Source organism: Euprymna scolopes, chromosome 3 (assembly GCF_053919585.1).
Source record: "Euprymna scolopes isolate OS-2025 chromosome 3, ASM5391958v1, whole genome shotgun sequence".
Taxonomy (NCBI): domain Eukaryota; kingdom Metazoa; phylum Mollusca; class Cephalopoda; order Sepiida; family Sepiolidae; genus Euprymna; species Euprymna scolopes.
In genome coordinates, this window is record NC_136484.1 from 137,892,036 (window position 1) to 137,912,020 (window position 19,985).

Sequence of the window (19,985 nt, forward strand, 5' to 3'; positions counted from 1 at the left end):
ATTATGAGTGGACTTAGTTGGCTAGAACACACTGCAATGGCAATGGCTTCTTGATAACAACACTGCAATGGCTTCATAATAACACTGTAATAGATTCTTATTCTATTCAACAGAAATTCATTTCTGCTGGGTCCTTCATTTCTCTTAGTGTCCTCCCCCACCCCAAAACTGTGAAAGGAATTAGTTCCATTTCACATAAAAGGGAAATCCCCCAAAGAACAGTTAATAAACCATGCAATGCAATGTTCACTTAATCCCCTAAGGGAAATTCCCAGAGAGACAAATAATAATTATGCACACAAAAACATTGAGGTGAAAAATTTGTTTCGAATAAGTGGCTTATTAAAGGCAGGGGATTGTATGTTGTTATGTCACATATACCTACATTGCTTAGTCAGTTTCTGTGAATGGTTTTTAAGCCTGTTGATAGAATTTATGTCCCAGGTGGGGGGATGAAATTTTTGGAAGGCTGGGTGGGAGACTTTTTGGGCAGGATCTGAAAAATTGGGAAAAACCTGTGGGGGACCTAACCCCCTAGGACACTGTGTTTCTACTGGGGTCTTCATTTATGCTGGGTCCTTTTTTATACTGGGTCCTTTATATCTGTCAGGTTCTTCATTTCAGTATACTGTAATCCTTCATTTCTCTTTGGTCCTTCATTGTTGTAATGGATATTTCTACCAACTGGGTCCTTCAGATATCATGTTCGTTTTTCTTTTCTTTTACAGCTATCATCCAAAATGGTGAAGTATGCATTTGGCGCCAAACTTCCACTCGAGGTGGACGTAGTTATGATGATAACCCGTGATGCGCCAGCCAGCCACCCGGGTAGAGAAACGAAACTCCGCACAAAGGTCATTAATGATTTCTCAAGTTCCATCATCCACTTATGGAGCAAGGCGTTTGGAGCTGAGTTCGTTCAGTCTCGTAAAGTTGTACAGCAGAAGATCAGAAAGTTGTTGAACAATCACTACAACGATTACTACGTGCTGTCTACCGGAGGCAAGAAAAGTAAGTGACAACTGTTCACAGCATGGGCTGAAAATCATATGGTTCTGTTTGACCTCCTTAAAACCAGCGTAAACCTCCTTAAAACCAGCGTAAACCCTGAGGACTTCGATGAAGACGAGCGAATCTTCTACCAGAACCAGAAGTCAAATCGAATTGGTGTCATCTCTAGTGAAATTGATGAACGGTATTACAACGGGTAATTTTGAGCAAATTTCGGCTCATTTTGGCCCTTCTTTTCATCCTATAAACCCAAAAATGCCTCAAAAATGGCTAGAAATCATCAGTCTCAACTATCTATACTATCTATACCAATTTGTATCCATTTAGGACGTTTAGGTGCATGCAATTTTGCATAATGTAAATTTTTTGCTGCAAATGGTGATTTTGGGCCCCGGGGGGGGGGGGGCAATATCGTAAAAAAAGCCCCCCACATGCCAAAAATGACTTTTTTCAAAAATTCTTTTTTTCTCTATCTATTATCATCCTAATGAAGAGATTAAGCTAGGTGCAAATGATTTTTGAAGATAGACCCCTAGTACTGCCGCCCTCTATTTATAGGTAAGTGATTTTTTGGAATTTATATACATTTTTATATTTGGAGTAAGTCAAAATTTGTTGAATTTCTTGAAATCTTTTTTAAAGAAAACCGATTTTTAAAAAAATATTGCATATTTTTCTATTAAACTATTTATTATTTTAAAATTTGGTATTCGCCTCTTTTATTGGAAAACAAATTAGGGTTTAAATTACATTTTTCAAGTAGTTATAAGCTCTGAAAGATAGTGAGTTTAATTATTCAAATTTTTATAATTCATTTTTAATGATGACATCTGACACTACTACCGCAGAGGTCAATTTAAAAAAAAATTTGACCCCAATTACGACCCTTTAACATTTATTGTTTTGGGCTCAAATCGAATTATAAAGTTAGATCCGTGTCCAAGTAACCTATATCTAAAATTTCAAGTGTTTAAACCCAAAATTGGCAGAGGAGTTTGGTAGAGTTCTTAAAGGTCAGATTGTTGAACTTTGACCCCTTAACAGCCAAATTTCTGGCCAAAAACAGATTAAAAGATTTTCCCAAGTCTCAATACCCCTTATGTCAAATCCAGAGTCTGTAGACCGAAAATTAACAGAGTTATTTGGTAGGGAAATGTACACACACACACACAGACACTCAGACATTTTCACTTTTATAGATATATACACAGGCGGCAAAAAGAAAGTCCACACTTGCAATTTTTTCAAAACCTGCAAATTTAAGCTAAATTTAATGTAACTGTTTAAACAAATTATACCTCATTTGATTGGCCTTTTATTCTTCTATAATTTTACCTGTTCATATTTTACTTTTAATTGAAATATTCTAATGTTCATGTCAATTTTAAAAAATAACTTCAAATTGAGGAGGCAAAAAGAAAGTCCGCAGCAACAAATTCGCTTAAAACCAGCTTAAATTATCGCCCCTAAATCAGTTTAAAATATCCACCAACAGGCAACAAAGCATCTCTAATCATAATTGTTGTTGTTCCAAGTTATACAACGTAACATTTAGTTCATATGCAACGATTTTCTCTTAGTGATCGTCAGGAGCTTATTAATCTCCACCTTTCTGGTTTATCCATCGAGAAATCGGCCACAGATTGAAATGTGATGAGAAAACGGTACGAAAGACTGTGCAAAAGCATCCAACCACCAGCAGTGTTCGTGATGTAAAATTATAGAGGAATAAAAGGCCAATCGAATGAGGTATACATTGTTTAAACAGTTACATTAAATTTAGCTTCATCTATAGGAATGTGGCCTCGAGAATGCCCACCAAAGATGAGTGCAGGGCCCCTTTCCATGCGTGACATTGCACTACAAACATCCCAATATTATACAACTGATGATAGAGGAGCCGCTCTTAGCACTACCAAAGAGTTAGGGCTCCCATACTGTCAGTCGGAAACAACAACCAGCAACTGTCTGACAGCAGTCTAATCATGTTAGCATATATGGTAAACAAGCACCCGCAAGATGCCCAGCTATAGTGGAATAGAATGATGCAAATGTGGAGGACAGCATTCATTGTCCTAGTCAGGAAACAAAGCAAAGCACTGGATACCTCTAATAAGTCCCTGCAGCTGCACCTCTGCTCCTGGCTAATAACAAAGAAGGAGTATGGAAACCGGGCGATAGGGGGAGGCTATCTACTCCTTAAGCAGTTTAGGTTTGCAAACTAGTGATTTGATCAAGTCATCAGCTCTAGGGAGATTGTCATCAAGGACTGAGGAGGCCTCTCTCCTCTGTTTGGTACCAAGATGTATGAAGTCAGTGGCACAGGTTTACAAATCAGAGTTTTCCTTCTAGATAGATGATCTGACAAAATCTATGGGTCCATCAGCACCAAAAGGGTTTCCCCAGCGCCTGGTTTCAAATCGAGGTATTTCTATGCCCCCGAAGTGATAGTTTGGATTAGTAGAGTTAGTACCAAAGAATTAGTATCTGCTTTGAAGTTACACTTCTCAGAATAGGATTAAAATTGGAACATGTGGTTATGTTTTGAGAGGTATCTATGAGTATGGGGTGTAGATTTAAGGTTAATATCTATTAGGATTAAGAAAATATCAAATATGGTTTATGGATAAGTGACTAATTGGAAATTATAGTAATAGGGTTAGGGCATGTTTCGAAATGTGCTTTAAGTGTTAGTTTTTATGTAAAGATAATCACCAGTACTTTATCCCATCTAAGTTAAATAAAGATAGAGTTGCTAGTTAATATAGATCACTGATAAGCTGGGCACAAACTGTGGATAATAGGTATCTATTTTATAGATATTCTATAGAGTATAAATATAGGTTAAGCTAATGCATGCCTTAGCAATAAAAGTCTATAGATGTTTAGTATTTATTGATTTTTAAAAGGGTCAACCTACTAAAGTTTAGGACTGGAAGCTAAACCCTCCTCCCAAGGTACGTGCAAAGTATGTGATTTTATATCAGATTGAGGAGAAGAGCAATTGGTTTTTTGTCCAGTTGGAACAGGAGAGACGATATACTTACAAGAATACAGCATTAATATACAATATAGATATACAGGAATTTGGGGAGGATTTAGGAGTATAAGGATTTATCATGCAAAACAGACAGGCAGGCAGGCGTCTTGGAGGCAAAGTATTATCCATTTAAAGCAAACATTTAGAAATAACATTTGTGCCAGTTATTTTAGTAACATACACCAGTAACAATATACATGTGGCCAGTATAGGCCTTATATTTAAACATTACACTTAGTCATAGAATGATAAATTATGATTTCCAAAAAGAGGAAAGCAGTATAAGTAAATAAGAGCAGGAAAACAGGTTTGGTGAATAAGCAATAATTTAATTGTTTCATAAGCAGTGGTTTGCACAATTTAGCAGTTTTTGTATGGTTTTGCTTTTATTTTTGGAAATATATTTTGTACTGTAATGTTTCTACTTCATCAAAATATTTTGGTCGATCGGATCACTGCAAATCCTGTCTGGACAGCTATTTTTGTTTTGGTTGTAACGTCATACAGGATCAATGAAAATCCTGTCTTTGAATAAGATCACTGTGGATTACATTGGATAACAATCGGATTGTAATCTGATAGTTATCCAGTTCCTGAATCTACTAGAATTTGACAATTGGATTAATCCGGAATCGATCCGGAATTACAATCTTACCCATCTCCCAAAAAACGGACATAAATCAATAAGAAGTAAACCATGGAACTATAGCCCTTTATAGCTTTTCCTTCCTTTTTTTTTACATAGGAGTCACCACTTATCAAGGCCCGGAGGCCACTAGAAGATAAGGCGTAATGAGTGTACAGAAGTCAAGGGACAATATTGTAGTAATCATTAGTAGTGGAAATTTGGTAAATTGGATTACTTAAGGGGAATGGCTCATCAAGAATTTGTTTATGTTGGACTTGAATATGACCAAATTGTAGTCAGCTGGAAAACAGGCAAATGGAAGAGAGTTCCACAGGCGTGCAATTCTAAGAAAGAAGCTTTGTTCATGGAATCTACATTTAGGTTTAAGCACAGATAAAGTGTGGGGGAAATTATTGATAGTGTTTTCAGCTAGATGAGTGTTTTTCGTGAAAGTTTGACGAGAGGGGACCATAGATTAGAGCCCAGACGAGCATCTGCCATGAAAATAGTGATAAAGCAGAGACAGGCTTGCAGTGTCTCTTCTGTGGGAAAGAGGTTGCAGTGAAGAGAAAAAGGCATTACCCACTAGACTACAAAGTCTATTTTGAATTCTAGCAGCTCTTGCCCAGATGTGGCAACAGTACTCCATCTTTGGATGTACCTGGCTCTTATATAGGTAGAGAATTGCATCAGCAGTGAGATATCTACCATTTTCCTAGCAACCTTGGCAACGGATTTGATGTACGTGTTCCATCTCAGATCAGAAGTAAAAGTCAACCCCAGACGCTTGTCAAAACAAGAACCGTTCATTTCAATTGATGCCAAATAGGGGTTCAGAGCGTTGATGTAAAGATAGAAGCTTGGTTTTAGATGCATTAAAATTAACCAGCCACTATTTTCCCCATTGCACCTACTGTTCAAGATCAGAGGAGAGAGAATCAGAGAGAACTTGGTCATTTACGGCCTTTGATGTTCTGCCATACATGTTAGTGTACTCAGCATAAATGTCTACGAATGATCTTAGGATGTGATTTGGAAGACAATGCTTAAACAACCTTGTAAGTAGGGAAACTTGTCCTGGTTAAAGCTTTTTCAGCACTATAATTGGAACGCCATCAAGACCAGTTGCTTTACTGGAATCAAGGTTTTTGATTAGCTTGGCAACATCACGCACAGATATTTTATGTTGCATAGCATGTTTTCTCATACAAGAGGAAATATGGAGGATTAACAGCGTTGGTCGCATCTTGGCAAAGAGTTTGTCTTTGTCTGATGCTGACGAGATTACCTCAGATCTATTGATGATGGTTGGGATGGAGCACATGATTCTGATCCTGTTTGCTATTTGCTCAGCTACTTTAGACGTAACAAACTGAGCATACAACTCTCTCGCATTCTTTATTACTCTTTTACGGTGGTTGCTGGCAGTCCTAGAATTGGCTTCAGTCTCAGTACAGCTTCCTGTTTTTCCTTTGATCCTCTTTCCATAAAGGCAACACTATCTTTTAAAAAATTTCTTCTCTGTATAATATGTGTCTTTACTCCCCTCTTCTGATGAGAAGCGTTTGGCTTCGAAATGCCATGGCCTGAAGAGGTTTCCCTATCCCGAAATATTATAATCCCTTTTGAACTGATAGCATAATATAATTTAATTGTAAATTTTTTTATCCTTTTGTTATCTTAACTTATTTTATAAAATTAGTTTGTATTTTTAAATGTATTTATAATGTATTTTTAACCACATTTCCAAACTCCCATTCTTATCTGAATTGACTGGCGAGTCTATTCCCCATGTTATACAATAAAATATGATAATCAAATTTTGTAAGGCGAACTTCCATAAAAAATTGGTTTAAATCTATTTAAAATTTTCACCATCCCTTAATCTGCCTTTAAAATAGATATTACTGAAACAATTTATTTTATTGTATTATTTTATTCCATTTCTACATTCAGTGCTATCTACCCACTTGAAACTATTTTCCCAAATTTTTCTTGCACGTCATCTTGTTTGTAATATATTAGTAATAGTTAGCAATATATGTATAGACACAATAGAAAAATTGGAAATACGCATCTCTTTTCTAGCATTCATCACCTTTGGTAAATGAGTTTGTATGCTCTAAAGTATTAATACAGAAATCGAAAATTATACCGCTTCAATTAAATAAAAGAAAGAAGTACCAAAATCAAAGCACACATTTGGCTCTTAGGGCAGATACTCCCTCCCTCTTACTGCTCCCAAATAAACGCTAATCTTCGCACTTCAATTCATTCTATTAGCTAGACCAACGTGAGTCGCTTGAAGAACACCAAGTTAAGTGCATCTATCTATCCGTGTGGTGTGTAACCTCTTTATGTAGATCTAGTCCCACTATTTCTTTTGTTTTCTTTGCTTTATATTCCCTTACATATTGAAGTAATTATTACTATTATCCTATTCATTTATTTTAAAGCAAATTAGTTGCTAGAGCAGATTGATGCTCTCACAGTACTTGAAAGATACAATTTCTTGTAAATGTAAGAGGGGGAATCTATTTCTAATCCTACACTTATTTATGCAGAATAGAGAAAACCTTTAAAGTAAGATAATCACTATCTTCATTCATGTGGGGGCGCAAAAATACTTAGTGTAAAAACCAAGCGCATAGTTACCCCTTTCAGTGTGATGGACCCGTAGATCTTGTCAGATCATCCATCTAAGAGAAAGAAAACTGATAATAAAACTGGCGGAGGGAAGCCTCCTCAGTCATGTTCGACAACCTTCCTTGAGCTGATTACTCAAACAAATTCCTGGTTTGCAAACCTAACTTGCTTAAGGAGTAGCTAGGCTCTGCCTATCGCAGGCTTTCACACTTTTTCTTTGTCTATCAGCCAGACCAGAGGTACAATACCAGAGACTCACCAGAGTCACCTTATGCTTGGCCTTGTTTTCTGACTGGACATTGAATGCCGTTCCTCTTTTCCCTATTTAAAATTTTATTCTTTCTCTCAGAAACTGAGAAAGTTAGGTTTGCTTGCATGCCACTTGTGCTCAAATGACTTATTTGGGCCGGTCTTGTCTGAGAGGTTGAGAGTAACTGATTGACAGTTTGTCTGGCTGCTGTTTCCGACTGACAGTACAGGTGCCCTAACTCTTTGGTAATGCTTAAACTGACTGTTCTGTCATCATTTGTATAATATCAGGATAGTTGTAGTGCCATGCCGTGCATAGAAAGGGACCCTGCTGCTATATCTGGTGGGCTTTCACAAGACCACAATTTCTAGACAAGACTCGGCTAATGGGCTACTGTGTGTATACTTGGTGTCAAAACCGGCTCACTTTGCTCAACACTCTTCCATTAAACAAAAACATAATGAAATGACAACGCAAATAAATATCACGATAAAACCAGACAACTACCCAAACAAAACCAATTCGCCTCCGCCCTTGAGGCTAGCTTTCACAAATATCCATGGGGTAAGAGGTAATATAGATAATGTAGAGTCTTACTTTTTAGTAAACTTCCCGGATATCTTAGCATTAAGTGAAACAAACTCACACTCTTCAATCCCCTCTAACTACTTTAACATAACAGGATACCTCCCTCTTTGCTGTAAGGACTTGGATAAATATATGCACGAGCTTGGATTCTATATTCATAGCACCCTCCCTTAAACTAGAGAGAAAAATCATGAATCGGATGACGAGGCTTTTATGTGCTTTCAACTAACATTTTATCACTGCGTTAATTACTTATATTTTCTCTACCATTTTACCTCAAATCAGGATTGTACCCTAATCCGTCATGTCTCTGATAGAATAGATGCAGCACTCTCCTTGGATAGTAATGTCCAAATACATGCGTTTGGTGACTTTAATGTCCACCATAAAAATTGGCTTGGTTTCTCAGGTTACACAGATGCAGCTGGATGCTTTACTAATAGCTTCTCTATAGCTCATTCCCTCACACAGACAGTAATGTTTCCAATTCGCCTACCAGATCGTGAACCTCAGCAGGCTTCACTTCTAGACCTATTCCTCACCATAGTACCTAAGGATTGCGTGACTAATGCCTACAGTCCACTTGGAAATGCAGACCATCTAGTGGTATCAGTTGACATCACATTTAAATCCCAACCTCAAGGTGAGAAACCATTGCTCAAAACAACAAGGTACTACAACAAGGCTGACTGGGAAGGCATTAGAGAGCACATCCAAGATGCCTCATGAACCGATATCTTCTTGCTTCCTGCTGAACAGTGTGCCAATGAGACAACTGAATGGTGCAAAGCAGGCATTGAAGCACATGTTCCCACACAGAAGTATTATAGCAAGCCCCACTCACCTCCATTGTTAACTACAGATTGTGCAGCTGCCATTGCACAAAGACAGCATGCTTTCTGCCGGTTTGTATGTTGTAAGTCAAATACAAATATGCAAAAATTCGTAAATGCTACAAATCATTGTAAGAGAGAAATAGTGAAAGCCAAAAGAAAGCATATTGAAACAATCAGGGAACACATACAATTGCAAAAGATAAGAATTTGTGATTTCTGGAAAATTTATAATAGTGTAGTGAATAAATGGCAATCAGTAATCCCCCCACTGAGCAACAGCCAGCAAATGAGTAGGTGGAACTGCTTGCCCGGCAATTCGCCTCCAACTCCACCTTAGAGTCAACAAACAACTCCCTCCCAAATTTCCTTATGCTGACTAAAGCCACATTAGATGATGTAAAAATCACCCCTTCTCATGTCCGCAATATCATAAAAAATTTAGACACCTCAAAGGCCTGATCTCATTTCTGCCATACTAATTAAGAAATGTTCAGCTGAGCTAGCCCCTATACTTTCCAATCTCTACAATAAATGCCTTGCTGAATCTTGCTTCCCTAATAGCTGGAAGATAGCCAGTGTACAGGAATTCTGGTGAAAGAAGACACTCTCAATTATCGCCCCTTTAGTCTCTTCCCCCTCTTCGCTAAAATCTTTGAGACCTTAATTAATCAAGCACTAGTTCACCACCTCGCAAAAGCAAATCTGACAAACAGTACGGATTCAGGCAATGTTGTTCTACTGCAGATATCTTAACATTCATCTCTGAATGCATTTACCATGTACTGGATAAGGTGGGCAAAGCCAGGGCTGTAGCCCTTGATATATCTAAGGGCTGCTAATGAGAATTAAATTGCACATTATAACTGGATGTATACTAAATATAATTAGATCCTTCTTAGACAACAGAAGCATACGGGTTTTCATTGACGGACGGACATCCAAGCAGCATAACATTAATGTGGAAGTGCCTCAGGGGCTGATCCTTGAACCATTATTATTCCTGGTATTTATAAACGACCTCCCTGATAATATTGTGTCCGAGATGGGTATATTTGCTGATGATACAATGCTCTATAACATGCATGAGGGATGTACATAAATCTAAGACAATGGCAGAATCACTGGAAAATGACCTTCAGACCATTATGGAATGGAGCCACAAATGGATGGTAACATTTAATGCTAGTAAAACTAAGTTGCTCTCCTTTAACAATTACAAAACGCCTCTCCAACCGGCTATATCCATGACAAATAACACCCTACCTGAGAATTCTACCTTCAAACTCCTCGACCTAATATTTGTAGGTAATATAAACTGGAACAAATACATAGAGGACATTGCAAAGATTGCTGCAAAGAAGGTGGGTTCTCTCTATCAAGCTAGAAGATTATTCACACCTGAGAGTATCCTGTAGGTCTACAAGGCTACCATTCGCCCATGTATAGAGTATTGTTGCCACATCTGAGCTGGTGCCTCTACCACTAGTCTCTCCTTCTTGGATACAGTCCAAAAAAGAGATGTCAATCTAATCGGTCCCGCTATCAACTAAGTTCCAGTCCATGTCCCATCGCCGCAATGTTGCATCTCTGTGCCTCTTTTACAAATATTTTAATGGAATGTGTTCTGATGAACTTGTTGCACTTGTACTACCCCCTCGCCATACATATCCTCGACAAACCTGCTTAGCAATAAGATCTCACCTCATCATTGTTGAGGTCCCTAGATACCAGAAAGCTTCCTATTCTAATAATTTCACCCCCTCAAACAGCTACACTTTGGAATTCCCTTCCTGCTACCTGCTTCCCTGGTCGTACTGATATGCAGAAGTTAAAATATTACATAAACCAACATCTTGTTAATCTTTCCATGACATGGTCGCAAATAGTAGCCTTTTACGTCCAAGTGGTGATACGCTTTGTTAGAGGTAGAAGAGAGTAAAAAAAAAAATAAAGCTGGTATGGTGTATATGTGAGTATATTTATCATACAAGTGAATATTAAACATAAAAAATGATATACATGAAAAGTAATTATAAAATGCATGCTGAATAGATGTGGGAGGTTGGTATATGGATCTGCAGAATAGATTTCCACATAGGAGTAAAGGAGCGGGAGTCGGAGTCGGTATCCTAGGAATTCTAGAAGTCGGAGTCAGACTTTTACCATCCGACTCCGCAACCCTGGTAGCCACAGACGCTCAGGTTGTGTTATCTTGACATGCAATAATATTTTTGCAAGGAATCAGCTCAAGGACATACTGAAAATGAACTCTGAGCTGGAGTCTCACTATGGATTAAGGACCCTTTTTAAGTACGTAAACACCCAGTCCAACCCAGCTGATTTAATTATGAGAGGCATAACCTTGAGGTGATTCCAGGCTTCCTTTGACTTTTGGCGCTTTGGCTCCTACTGGCTAGATAGATGGATTTCTCAATGGCCGGAACAAGATCTGCCTTGTTTGAAGGAGACATACCAACGGATGGTCCACACCTCGGTGAATTGTTCTATCTCACATGAGCAAGCGTGTCCTTCTGTTGTACTCTTGGATAGATTTTCTTTGTTCTCCAGTTTACTGAACGTTACGTCTATGGTTTTCAGGTTTATAGCCATTCGTCTGGGTCGACAGTGGAATTGCGAATCCAAGGCGGTTCTCTACCTTATGAGGATTATGCAACAGCAAGAGTTTCCGGCAGAGATCGAATATCTGAGGAGGCCTAACGGAGACCATGTGCTGGCCAGAATTCGTACCTTGAACCTTTTCCTGGATCCCGATGGGTTGATTCGCTCTAAGGGTAGAATTGATTCATCCCTGTACTTCCCTTATGAAGTTAAAAATCCCATTTTAATAGGGAAACAGCACCCTGTGATAAAACTTATTATTCTGGACTGCCATAAAAAATGTTGTCACCTTGGGACTGGATCGACCCTGACCGAAGTGAGGCGGCATGGCTATTGGGTCCCCCAGGGGAAACAAGATGTTAATCTGACATTGTCCGACTGTGCGGGGTGTAAACGTTACAATATTGCCGCCGACTTGCCATCGCATCGCACTGATTTCAGTACCCCGTACCGATACACTGGAATCAACTTTTTTTTTTTTTTTTACATAGGCATCACCACATTATCAAGGCCCAGAGGCCACTCAAGGATAAGGGTTAAAGAGTGTACAGTAGAAATTGGACAATATAGTAATCATTAGTAATGAAAATTTGGTAAATTTGATAACTTATATGGAACGGCTCATCAAGAACTTATTTACTTTAGACTTGAACACAACCATATTGTAGTCAGCCGGAAAGCAGGAAAACGGAAGACAATTCCACAGGCGTGCAGTTCTAAGAAAGAAGCTTTGTTCATGGAATCTACGTTTAGGTTTAGGCACAGATAAAGAGTGGGGGGAATTATTGATAGTGTTTACAGCTAGACGAGTGTTTCTTGTGAAAGTTTGGTGAGGGGGGACCATAGATTGAAGCTCAGTCGAACATTTTCCATGAAAATAATGATACATCAGAGACAAACTCGCAACATCTCTTCTGTGAGATAGAGGTTGCAAGGAGGAGAAAAGGACATCTCCTACGAGGCTACGAAGTCTATTTTGAACTCTTTCAAGGCAGGACAAGTCCTTTCTAGCAGCTCCTGCCCAGATGTGGCAACAGTATTCCATCCTTGGACGTACCCGGCTCTTATATAGATAGAGAATAGCATCAGCAGTGAGATATTTACCGGATCGATAGAAAGATCCGACCATTTTTCCAGCGGCCTTGGCAACAGATTTATGTACGTGTTCCATTTAAGATCAGGAGTAATGGTCAAGCCCAGAAGCTTGTCAAAACTTGAGGCCTCCTGAAGACGAGAGCCATTCATTTCAATTGATGCCAAATGTGGATTAGAATGTTGATGATGTAAAGAGAGAAGCTTGGTTTTAGATGCATTAAAAGTAACTAGCCACTCCTTTCCCCATTGTACTACGTGATCAAGATCAGAGGAGAGAGAATTGGAGAGAACTTGGTCGTTTACTGTCTTAGATGTGCTACCATAAATGGTAGTGTCGTCAGCATAAATGTCTACAAATGATGTAAGGATGTGATTTGGAAGATCATTAATGTAGATCAGGAAAAGAGTTGGGCCCAGGATGGACCCCTGAGGGACACCGGCATTAATACTGTGAGCTTCTAATTTTTGCCCCTCAACTACTACTCTTATGAACCTATCAGAAAGAAATGATTTAATAATTGAGAAGACATTTCCAGCTATACTATAGCTAGCGATCTTATGAAGTAAACCTTTATGCCACACCCTATCAAAGACCTTAGATATGTCAAGAGCAATTGCCCTAGAAAGATTGCCATCGTCGAGAGATTTGCTAATCCTATGCGATATAACTGTAAGCACATCTGCTGTAGATCTAGCAGAACGGAAACCATATTGAGTGTCACTAAGGTTATTTTTGTTGAGATGGTTGATTACTTCTGTATTTAACACAGATTCTAGCAACTTACTCATGACGCACAGGAGACTTATTGGCCTGTACTGAGAAGGGGATGAGCGATCACCTGAATTCTTAAATACAGGGCATACTGATGAGATTTTCCAGGGAGATGGGAAACTATTCTCCTTAAGACAACGTTTAAACAGTTTTGTAAGTATGGGCGCTAGTTCAGGTTGAAGTTTTTTGATTACTATAATTGGAATATCGTCAGGGCCAGTTGCTTTACTGGAATCAAGGTTTTTGATTAGCTTGGCAACATCACGTACAGATATACGTATATCACATAGCGTGTTTTCTGATACAGGAGGAAATATTGGGGGTTGGCGGCCTTGGTCGCAAAGGGTAGAATTAGCTGCAAAGTTCTTGACAAAGAGTTTGGCTTTGTCTGATGCTGACGAGATTACCTCAGGTCCATTGATAATAGTTGGGATGGAGCACACGCTTCTGTTCAGGATTCTGTTTGCTATTTGCCAAAACTGGTGGGAACCAAGCCGCTGCTCAGCTACTTTGGACTTAACAGATTGAGCATACAACTCTCTTGCGTTCCTTATTACTTTCTTACAATGGTTTCTGGCAGACCTGAAAACGGCTTTAGTTTCCATACATCTATTACGTTTGAAGCAGTGGAAAAAGTGATTTCTGTGCGCAATGGCAGCAGCACATTCTGGAGAGAACCATGGCTGGCTGTTAGGTTTTTGCTGAAACTTTTTAGAGGGTATGAAATGGTCAATACCTACAATTAACCATTCAGTCAGGTCTAATACTATAGAGGACACATCCTTTTTAAACATGGAATGCAGAGGTAGATCAGATATAAATGTACGGAAGCTATCCCAGTCAGCCTTAGTGTCAGGCAATCTGTGGGTAAGTGAAGGAAAAAGGATTCGAAGGTTGTATCTACTGCTGTTCACCTGCCTGAACATCAGGGCCATACATATCGAGGTGGTCCCAGACATGAGCGTGTCATCTTTTTTTCAAGCTCTGATCTGGTTTACAAACCAGAACGGTGTCCCTGAAGTCCTGTACAGCGACACGCTAGGACGTTCAAGGGAGAAGGAAAACTTTTCAGCCGACTTGTGCTCTTTCAAGATTACTAAGATAAATATGGACCCTGTAATCTAAAGCTGAGAACCATCCCCCTGTTCTCCTCTTGGTATGGCAGAACATGGAACGACATATTGGAACCATCAAGAACTGCCTATTCAAGATCATTGAAAGAGGCAATTTAAACTATTTTACCTTTCTTACTGTCATATCTGACATACAGAGGTCGGTTAACAACCGACTCCTGACCTACCAATCATCGGCCAACAAGGGCATCACTGCAGTCACCCCTAATATGTTTCCCAATCAGTGCTCGGAATTATTATTGCGATTAAATGAAGATGAGATTGCGGCCATGCCACCTAACCGGAGCGAGCTGGTGCGTTCCTTGGAATTTAGAAACCAGTGCCTGGACAAATTTAGGGAAATATGGTACAAGGAGTATCTTCTGGATTTGGGGAGGAAGGCTCCCATACAGTCCCGTTCTCAATTAGGTGATCGACTTCAGAAGGATGATGTGGTCCTAATTAAGAGCCCACTGAAGCCCAGACCATTTTGGGCTTTGAGGACTATTGTTGAGCTGATCTCCAGTAATGACGGCGTAACCAGAGCAGCTCGTGTCAAGAAGGCTAATGGACAACTAGAAATGCATTCATTGAGACACCTGTACCCCTTAGAACTCTCCATGACTTCTGAGCATCCTGCTGACATGTCTCAGCAAGAGGAACCAGATTCGCCCTCCTGTAGCGGAGGCAAGAGCCTGGTTGTGTGTGACGTAATCCCCCACTGAGGAGTTTTAGAACTACGCTGAGATAGCTTATCATTCCCGGGTGACGCCAGATAACCCAAGGATTTAAAATGGAGAATATAAATATATATATATTTCATTTCATGTCAAAATAGAGAATATATATTTTAAGTTGATGACAGGAAACTCGAAACATAACATTGTCTGGCTTGGTGAACTCAAAGTTGGATGTCAGAACTGACATCTGACCTTGACGGTCATGAGAATCAGAATTCAAACCCCAGAGTTGAGAATTGCACACACGGAAAAACCTGAAGCTTTTCGATTTTGTGGCGAAATCTTATTGGCTGGGGAAAATTCCACCCCATCCACATACCTCACTATATATACGACTGTCGTGCTAAAATTAGGGAGATTGCTTGTTGATTTCAGGGAGAACAGAAGTAGAAGAAGAACAGACCGTATGGAGACGTGACCCCTCTACCTACTCATCCACCCGTCTATCGTTGTCTGTGAAGAGATTTTAGACTTTGAAAAACTTACTAAGACTGAATGATATTTGTAAAAACAATTGTACATAAGTTTGCGAAAATTAACACTGTAGATTAATCTACATGAGTTTGTCTTTCTTCCTGTCTGCGGCTTTGATATTCGCTTTCAGCATACCAGATTTCATGTAACAACCTCAGAGAAGACTAGACGACACAAGCCGAGATTTCCAGATAAAAAGGGGTTCTAACCACCTTCTCCACAGGACGGGTTACAGTGCCCTAGCTGTGATGGTCCACAACAAGACCTTGATATGATCGCATGCGATGCCTGCGACAGGTGGTACCACTTCCAATGTGTTGGAATCGACAGAGCGCCCCCCGAAAGACAGAAGTGGTATTGCCCGGATTGTGCACCCCAAAGAAGACGTGGAGGCAGTACGTGGATTGAACATTGTCACCATTATTGGTCACCATTTTTTTTTTTTTTTGTTGTTGTTGTTATTTTTGTCGGGAATGTGTCAAAAAAAAAAAAAAAAAAAAAAAATGGCTGGGGAAATAATCCATCCCGAGTTAAAAATGCTACAAGGAATAAATAGACTAAGGGTAGTGGTGGGAGGCATGCTCCTACTTGTTATAAAAAGGCAGCCTCCAAGACAATCTAACTTGTGATCAGTGAACAGTTAGACGTCTGATCGACTCTTGTCACCTTACTGCTCGTTGTTCCCGTCGCCCTATATTGTTCATGATAAACTACAGTTACTTGCCCCCAGTGGAAAGGGGCGCAAAAGGGTAATCCTTTGCAACCCCGGATGCGCAAAACCACTTGGGTAACCTGCTCCCCAACAAAAGGGATTTTTTTTTCACAATAAATAAATAAATAAAGCATACGGGGGTAAATTTATACAAACACCGTGACAGCGAATTAACCCTAACCCTAACGCTGTCACGGTGTTTGTATAATAATACCCATAATACTAAATGGATTTTAACTCGAAATGATTCCCATTTATTAATATTAAACAAAATAAAACCATTTTAATGCCTATATATTCCGCTCTGGCCGCGATCTTTAACGCTTACCCACGTGGAAAACAAACTTTTTTTTTTTTTTTTTTTTTTTTTGCACTGGAGAGAAATGATCGAGGAAAATATTGATAGGTTCTTTGTGGCATGGTCTCGTTTTTTTTTTGTTGTTGTTTGTTTTGTTTTTTTTTTTAATTATAAAAGAAAAATAAATTTCGTTCGAAACTCTGTGACATGCTGAAAAAAAAATGTCAACAACAGATTTGTTTTTAAAGTTACTAAGTAAAAATCGAGAATTTTTGACAATAATACAATTTCATGCAATTCTTTTAAATTTCGATTTTAAACATAATCCCATTCACAAAGCCATTAAGTGAACATTGATCATCCAAATAAAAGCGGTTTATTTGAAGAAGTGAGTGTATTGTTATTATTTGTAATTCTATAAAACACGAGGTCGGTGAATAATACTTACACAGTTTAAACTGTCGCAACATTTCGTTTCTCCCTTCTTTTTTGGATTTCTGCATGATTTAAGAGGTAAGTGAGTCCATTAAAAAGTACTTTTTAAAGACATAAAAGTGATTTAACATTTAAGAATATTTTGCGAGGTAAAAACGTGCACTGCATTTTTTTTCTTTGTATAGCCTTTTTCGCAAAGCAACATTTTCGTATTTTTAAATTTAAAGACTCATTTAAATAAATGTGAATAGTTTAAATACCAACTATTAATTATTACAAATAATTTTTATAATATTTTATATAGAGAAAATTAATGAAATTGTCTATCATACAATATAGTGATCACTACAAGAATTACTGTAACCGAAAGAAATGAAATTTTAAGTTATGTTAAAAAATATGGGCGATAATATAAATTTGAGAAAAAGAAAAGTGACTGAAAATTTTAATAAAATAATCAGATCATCACGAGAAAAAAAAAAATCTTTTTCAACCTAAACAGTTAAATCATATTTTTCAACCGGAAGAGGTGATTCGAAAAATTTTTTTACGGATAGCTTTACATGTGTAATATTATGGCTCAAGTGTATTGACACCTCAGCAGATGACTAAACTCATTTACTCTTTTCTTTAACCTCTCTACCCATTTTTTTTTTTTCACCCCCCTTTTTCTTCAGTTATATTACTGTTGTCATTATTTTGCCAATACTGACCAATACCGTATATTAATATGGCCAGCCCACGAACCAGGAGAGTTCTGAAAGATCTCCGAGTGAAAGATGAAAATGCTGTAAGTAGAACAATTATAATTCATGTCATTGTTGAAAATGAGTTTTTGCTCGTAATTATATTTATGGTTTTAATTTGACGACCGTTTTAAAAATAAAATACACATATTCATTTATTTAATCATGGATTGCCGCTACGGATTGGATTTTAATATGAATATGAAAACCTAACTTCTTATTCTAACGCCCACAAGTTATTCTGTTAAATGGTTCGTATTCGCTTATACATTATTGATTATTAAGTACGTGGTCGAATAAAGTAACGTATTTTTTACCAATTTTCAAAATTCATTTTTTAGTTTGATAATTCAATTGATTAAAATAATACATTTTAAGCAGATTTGCGGAATTTATGAATGTTAATTTTTTTTTTTTTTTTTTTTTCTTTTTTTACTTCACGAGCCATTCATTTTCACCGCAATAGAAACAAAAAAGGATCTTTTCGTTACATTTTCTCTTCAATATTAAAAATAAGTTTTTATTAAAAAAAAAAAAAATGGACACGTTTCTTCTTACTTCTCATACAACAATTTTACAGTTATGTGACGAAAAAAAGACAACAACAAAAGCTTTAAAGATTTTCCATTAGAATTTGTGTTAAAAATGAAAGAAAAAAATGAAGATCTTTATGATAAAAGTTTTAACATGTTTTTTCAAACATCTGTTGTCACACACACACAAAATAATTTACACTCGGTTAAACGTTTAAGTTTCGTACTTGTCCCGTTACCATACATCAACTGTATTTGACAAATAAACTCCTACCTCTTATCTTTCCACCTGTTGTTAAATTACGTTTATTTTTTTAAATTTATTTTAATATATATAAATTCAAGTTTTGTAGTTATTCGTATATGCAAGGATTTAGATTTCCTAAGCTTATTTTTCTGTATCAATGATGGTGATATAAAACTGTTTAGGGTTTCCAATACCACGATCGTTCTCACAGCACGTGAAAATAAATAAATAAAACGATTGGAGCCAGAAGTGATTCTAGAAAATGACATGTTACAATATTGACAGTCATTGTCCCTATTTACTTGCCTCCGCTCGAGGGCAAAGTTAGACAAAAGATCGGTTTTTAATGTGGACGAACGAACGACACATTCGTGTTGATTGACACACCTGTTCACGTAAGTTAAGCTACGTTGAGCCTGGTCATTACCAGATTGTGTGACCAAGTTGGAATACCAGGCGTTGTGTGGGAGGCGAGGATGATGACATCTCCCTTCATAAACTAGAGTTGTAAAAATCGGATTTGAGTTGACAATCGCAAAATAGCGGTTATGATAATTTCTATAATCGCGATGTGAGAAAAATGAGGTTGTAATATACACTGTACAAATGGGTATTATTATACAAACACCGTGACAGCGTTAGGGTTAGGGTTAGGGTTAATTCGCTGTCACGGTGTTTGTATAAATTTACCGGCTTTGTTAATTTTTCTGTACTTTCGCCTAACAATTTAATAAACAAAATATACCGTAAAAAATGAATTTAATTTGAAAATCCTATTTTAAAAAAATAGCACAGTCCGTATTCTGTATAAGGGTCCAAAAATCAATTTCACTTGCAAATTAGGTACAAGGCTATAAAAAAATTGTGGCAGTGGGGGGGGGGGGAGGTATCTCTTAACTGTAAGAATTTTGATCCATTCGTGCAAGCAGTGTTCACTGTTCCTTCCACCATTTTTTTTAATCAACAATCACCACAATACCACATTTACTCCAATGGATCGTACGTCTCACTTAAAATATTCCCAATGGTTTTAATATTATTTACCCAAAATATTATCTTGGTTTCAAGACCGGGAAGAATTATGTTTTGTTTCTACCCTTACATTTGAAACACGCACACACTTTCGTTTGAGTCAACCAATTTATTGCATCTTATTTAAAATATTTTTAATTTATTTTTGCGACAGTGATACTGCGAATATTA

General features: G+C 37.8%; 2 protein-coding genes across 4 annotated transcripts in view; one reads left to right on the top strand and one right to left on the bottom strand.

Moving 5' to 3' along the window:
• LOC145259187 (transcription initiation factor TFIID subunit 2-like) overlaps nucleotides 1–17,442 on the bottom strand; it is a 108,296-nt gene extending 90,854 nt beyond the window's left edge. The window contains exon 1 of the mRNA XM_080116963.1: nucleotides 17,270–17,442. Within this exon, the coding sequence (XP_079973089.1) occupies nucleotides 17,270–17,324 (55 nt within the window). The 5' untranslated portion in view covers nucleotides 17,325–17,442. The remainder of the gene's footprint in view (nucleotides 1–17,269) is intronic.
• A 345-nt stretch (nucleotides 17,443–17,787) lies between these two features.
• Nucleotides 17,788–19,985, top strand: part of LOC145259194 (ADP-ribosylation factor GTPase-activating protein 1-like) — a 175,767-nt gene continuing 173,569 nt past the window's right edge. The window contains exon 1 of one of the 3 annotated variants that reach the window (XM_080116977.1): nucleotides 17,788–18,046. In XM_080116977.1, coding sequence (XP_079973103.1) covers nucleotides 17,987–18,046 — 60 coding nt within the window. In that variant the 5' untranslated portion in view covers nucleotides 17,788–17,986. The remainder of the gene's footprint in view (nucleotides 18,047–19,985) is intronic. The other 2 variants (XM_080116999.1, XM_080116988.1) reach the window with 2 other exon arrangements.